The 6,000-nt window shown below is 35.9% G+C and overlaps 1 protein-coding gene across 1 annotated transcript; it reads left to right on the forward strand.

The window, feature by feature from the left end:
* Positions 1-4,346: 4,346 nt before the first annotated feature.
* LOC125351363 (keratin-associated protein 19-9b-like) lies at positions 4,347-4,514 on the forward strand. The gene has a single exon (XM_048346043.1). It carries the CDS (start codon positions 4,347-4,349, stop codon positions 4,512-4,514), a length of 168 nt encoding a protein of 55 aa, XP_048202000.1.
* The last annotated feature ends 1,486 nt before the right edge of the window (positions 4,515-6,000 follow it).

Genomic DNA, 6,000 nt, shown 5'->3' on the forward strand with positions numbered 1-6,000 from the left:
CCTAGCTCAGACTGAGTATTTGTAGTTGGTATAGTTGGCAATCATTTAAACCTTGAAAGGTTTAAAGGTTTACATTACATATTTCTCTGTCCTTCCTCCCTCCCTCCCTCCCTTCTTCCTTTCCTTCCTTCCTTCCTTCCTTCCTTCCTTCCTTCCTTCCTTCCTTCCTTCCTTCCTTCCTTCCTCCCTCCCTTCCTTCCTCCCTCCCTCCTTTCCTTCCTTCTTCCCTTCCTCCTTCCCTCCCTCCTTGCTTCCTTCCTTTTTACTTCTTTCTTTTCCTTCCTTCTTTCTTTTTCTCTTTTCTTCCTTTTTCTATTCTTCCCTTTTCTATTCTGCAGACATCATGAAGCTGAATAGATTTTTATTTCTATTTTTTACATTTTGATTAGTATGCATCAATTGTTCAAAAATGTTTTATTGTGATATTATCATATATGGATTCAATGTACCTATTAAAATTCATCCCTTTATAATTCTCATATCCCTCTCTCTATTCTTTCTAAAACAATGTCAACAAGGGTCATTATTTTATCATCATAATGCATATATATACACTTCAAAAATATTCCACCCTCTTCTTTTCTTCCCACCTTCCCACTCATACCTATGTCTAGACAGAACCCATTTTATATTCCTCTCATTCCTTAAAGGTCTTAATCCCACATGTCTAATAGAGTATGTGATATTTGTGACTCCGTTTTTTTATTTCACTTTATATAAAGATTTCTGGTTCAATCTATTTTCCAGCAAAATATTTAGTTCATTAATATTTGTGGCTAAATAATTTTCCATTGTGTCTGTATATCACATTTTAAAAATCTATTCATAGGTTGTTGGGTGCCTAAGATGCTATCACCTTGGAGGTTGTGAATAATGCTACAATTTTAGATCCTGACATTTGATCTCAGGACATTTTACTTGCTGGACAGTTGCTGTACCACGTTAGCCACACATAAGTCTTCATTGACTTAGTTACTTTGAGGATAAGATCCCACTCTTTGACCTGGGCCTGGATATATTTCCCAAAGTGTGAACAGGTATTGATTTCTAACTCCCATGTTAAGCATCTTCAGATCCTTAGTCAGTTGTACATAAGATGATGCCAAGCATAACTTTTACTTAATAGAAGGGGTGACAGAAGTCTTCAGGTATCTCAGGTCATTATTAATAGTTCTTTAATAATGGGTCTGTGCACGTTCATGTGGACCTTAACTCCATACAAGTTGGTTTAGTGAAATAATGAATGATTTCTATGATGAACTTAAGCTAGAATTACAGCTTCATATTTTTGTGCCAATCCTGGGACTCGAACTCAGGACATAAGTGCTATCCCAGAGCTTTTTTGATGAATCATTAGGGCCAAAGCTCCATTTCTGACATTTTTTTTGTGTGTGGTTAATTGGAGATAAAAGACTAAAGGGCTTTCCTACCTGGGCTGGGTTTTGAACCATGTTCTGAAGATTTTAGCTTCTTGGGTAGATAGGATTATAGGTGTGAAGCACTTGTACTGGGTAGAATTACAGCTTTTTAAAGAAACCAAGTAGCAGTTATTAAAGTTGTAGCAAGTTGGAAACTTCAAGACACTTGAAATGGACTATTAATTGCAGTAATCAATGTTAATGTTTTAAAAATTGTCCAAAATGCAATTGATACTGATTTCTTAATTATTTAAAATGAATGAATGATTTATGGCAGTAGTAGCCCATTTTCCATATTTAAAAGCTTTTCAAAGTAGAATTTGTTTACTTTGTGGCAAGAACCATAAAATTTAAAGAAAATAAAAAGAAGTATCCTCTAGAACTATAGTTCACATGCCCTTTGAGAGAAATGTAAGAATTAAGACGATAGGAAATGAGTCATCAAGGAAAAGGCAGTGTGTGAATTGTCGTAGAAACAAGAAGTGTATATTGTACACAGAGAAAAGAACCAAGTCAGTTTTGAAATACCATACTGAGTAGAATATGATTTAAAATAGAACAATGAGATTTTAAAATACACTGAAGAAAATTTTCTTTGTTACAATAACAGCAAGAAAAGTTATGTTTAACCGATAATAATTGTAAGCCAGATAAAACGTTTCTGTGATAGCCCTGGTCTTTGACTAAGAAGTCCCAGCTCAAGTTCTTCATCTCTTGTGGTGTTCACAGTAAAGGGGGCTTTAAGGAACAGATTTTGAGGATTTTCTGATGACTCATGTTTTCAGTAAAAATAGGGAAGAAAAATTTAGGTAAAATCGAGTTTCCAGGACTCATGATTAGAATAAAAGCTCTGTTATTGCATGTAAGTAGTGCATAAGTACACATTTCCATAGAAAGCAATGAAAATTTCATTTCAGATGATTTGCCTGTACTACATTGCTACTATGATTGACAAAGGAAAATAACTTGTTGGGAGAGGTAATTAACTTTCCAAGACTTGCATCACCACCAGAGTATGTGTTTTTATAGTTTTAAAATAGAGCTAAGCTGCTACTAATGTTTTATAATGTATGTTTCTTAATACAATTTACTTTCAGTCTTTGTGATTCTTTTCCAGTTTTCATAGCACAGATAAGGTGTACATGTATACAACAGACTTTGATCACCTCAGAATCTTAACCTTCACTTTTCAGCTGAAGTTAAGAGATTAAAATTCACATTTAAATAATAACTTAAGCCAAACAATAATGGATCAGGGCTAGTGCTAGCTACTCAGGAGGCTGAGATCTGAGGACCATGGTTTGAAGCCAGTCCTGGCAGGAAAACTTGTGAGATGCTTAACTGCTTAACTCCAATTAACTCCCCCAAATCTGGCAATGGAATGTGTCTCAGGGGTTAGAGCATTGGACTTGAGCATAAAAGCTCAGGGATAGTGCCCAGGCCCTGAGTTCAAGCCCCAGGACAGGCACAAGAACACAAAAAATTAGAAACAATGGAGTTTGCTTTTAGGGCCTTGGGATACCAGGCAGATGTTCTACCATATAAGCAGCACACACAGAGAGGTATAGAATTTTGGTAAGGACTGGTCAACCTGGGAGTGACTTTATTTTTCTGGATTAGGGAAGATAAAACTAAGAGAAGGGAAAAATGCAAAGATCACATTATATACTCACAATTATGAAATCATGTAGTATCCATTGTATGAAGAAACAGAACTTATAATTAATGAAGTGCCCAAAGTGTGGATTTCCTTTGTTACTTAATAAAGTTTTTAGAAGTCACATCATCCCATTCTAAATTGTGTACTTTCTTTTATTTGATCACTGGCTGATTGAAATCTTAAAAGGGGGGCTTCCTTATAATTATTTAAAATTATTAAAGCAGTAACCAGACATCTTAGAGTCTGATATTGTTTAATATCAGAATGAAATAATAATTTTAAACTAAAGAGCTTGTGTTTGCCTCATGTGTAGAGAAGATGGATAGAAAAAGAATGAAGCCATGACTCAAGTGGTAAAATGCTTGCCAGCCAATTATGGACCCCAAAGGCAAATCCTGCACCACTAATAAGGAATGAATAAGGAAACAAATTCTGAAAGACATTGTGAATTTAAAATATCAGTAGTTTGTTAGTAGGTATCTGTGTTCTAGTATGGTTGAAAGATGGAGAACAGGAAGTTATTATTTCACAATGAGAAAGACCGACAAAACTTTAGAATGGAAATTCAATTTTAAGTATTAGTGTGAGAGTTTGCACCTAAGGATAATGGATATTTCAGATAATCTTTGGTGGAAATAATGCTGAAAATTAGGCCTGGGCTACTTTTTGACAAGACTTGAAAATCATCTTTACCAACAAAAAAACACTTAAAAGTTATCACTATAATATGAAGAGTTGATAGAAGACTCAGATGTCTATATGTCTTTTCTGAAAATTTATATTCCCATGGTCTCAAATTGATTTCATTCACTTAGAGATATGGAATTTTACATTAGCTTCTCTTTTTTATTCACAGAGGTGAGAAGACCATGTCTGAGAATAAAATCAATTCAGAAGCAAAATAGATATTCTATTCACAATGGCAAAATCTTATGCTATCTGAAATGAAGGAGTGTGATTTCTAAGATATACATTTTACCAAGTATGAGAATATGTGCTTTGAGGACTAGATAATAATTATTCAATAAAATCCCTGTTTGGAGTACCAAATTAAAATTGAGTTCAAAGCTATTTAGTCTTCATTTATATTCAGAGGAATCTTTAATATGCAAAGTATGGCTTAATACTAAAATAGATTTTTCAAAGTAATGACACTCCTTTGTTGTGGCTTGTCCAGCTCCACTGGGAAAGTATAAAAGCCCAGGTGCACATATTGACATTCATTCTCAAGAAACTCAACAACAAACTCAATCCCAGCCTCTTTCACAATGAGCTACTACTATGGCAACTACTACGGTGGCCTGGGCTATGGCCTGGGTGGCTTTGGTGGCCTGGGCTATGGCTATGGTTCCGGCTATGGCCTTGGGGGCTATGGTGGTTATGGCTACTACCGCCCCTCTTTCTATGGCAGATACTGGTCCTCTGGATTTTACTGAAAACATAGCTGTTGTGATGATCTGATCCACCAATCCATCACTGATGCTGGCTATCCTCCCCACCAGTAGTGCTAACTGCAGGAAGATTTCTTCATCCTTCTGATACTTCTTCTTCTTCTTCTTCTTCTTCTTCTTCTTTTTTTTTTTTTTTTTTTTGCCAGTCCTGGGGCTTGGACTCAGGGCCTGAGCACTGTCCCTGGCTTCTTTTTGCTCAAGGCTAGCACTCTGCCACTTGAGCCACAGCGCCACTTCTGGCCGTTTTCTGTATATGTGGTGCTGGGGAATTGAACCCAGGGCTTCATGTATAGGAGGCTAGGACTCTTTGCCACTAGGCCATATCCCCAGCCCCCTTCTGATACTTCTGACCATATTCTTTCAATAAACATTCCTTGAGAGCACTGCCAACCTGGTTTGATTATTCTATGTATCTACATATACCTTTACTCATAATTTTGTGCGTACTATCAGTAGTGAATTTCATTGAAGCCTCTTTGCTCCACATTATTATCTACTCTCTCACCTCCATTTTGACTTTTTTTTTTATTGATTTCTTCATTAAAATTTATTATCTTTAAGTAGTATAAAGGGTTTGCCACTTACCTAACAGTTAATGAATACAGTGTATCTTGATTACTTTAGCCAGTAATTTTACCATGGAATGTGACATACATTCAAGTGTTGTTCCTCCTTTAATTTAAAATTGTGTAGGTCAAAAAGATTTAAATGTCTAATTCTTATGATTAATTATATAATATATACTTCTCCACAATCCACATTAGAAAAAAGTTCAATGACACATCTCTTCCTCACTCACTATATCAGAAAAGGATTTTTCATGTGTATTTTCCCTTGACATATGATCAGTTTATGAATTACCCAGAGAAGGGCTGGCCATGTCCCGTTGTACAGTCTGGGTTCTGTGTGCCTCTCACCAAGGGTCTTTTTATGACACAATAGAAGACATCACATGGCTTGTTTCCAGACTGTATTATCCTCCAGATTCTAATTTTATACAGGTAGAGAGCATGAAAATACGCTTTTTCTATTTTCAGTGTTTCTTTACTTTTTATTCTTAGTATGTATCATTCAACGTTGTAAGCATAAATCTACTTTTCCTCGGGCATTGACAGCACTGAGTTTAGATTTTGAGTCAATGCATCTTCTGCTTGCTTGTTTGGTTTTTTCCTCTTGACAATGGTTGAGTATTTTGCTTCTCATTTAAACCTTGGAAAAGATTGCATTACATGAGTTTTTCTTTGGTTTCTTTGTCTTTTCTTTGTTTGTTTCTCCTTCCTATCTTCCTTCCTTCCCTCCCTCTCTCCCTCCTTCCCTCCCTCCCTCTCTCCCTCCCTCCCTCCCTCTTTCCCTTCCTTCCTTCTCCCGTTCTTTCCTGTCTCTCTCCCCTTTCGTTGTATTTCATTTCTCTGTTCTTTCTTTTTTTAAAGAGATTTCATGAAATTAATTATATATATTTTACACTGTAATT

The sequence above is a fragment of the Perognathus longimembris genome, chromosome 5 (assembly GCF_023159225.1).
Source record: "Perognathus longimembris pacificus isolate PPM17 chromosome 5, ASM2315922v1, whole genome shotgun sequence".
Taxonomy (NCBI): domain Eukaryota; kingdom Metazoa; phylum Chordata; class Mammalia; order Rodentia; family Heteromyidae; genus Perognathus; species Perognathus longimembris.

Excerpts from the sequence above, each read along its gene's own strand:
- LOC125351363 (XM_048346043.1), top strand. The coding sequence starts at position 4,347 with ATGAGCTACTACTATGGCAACTACTACGGTGGCCTGGGCTATGGCCTG.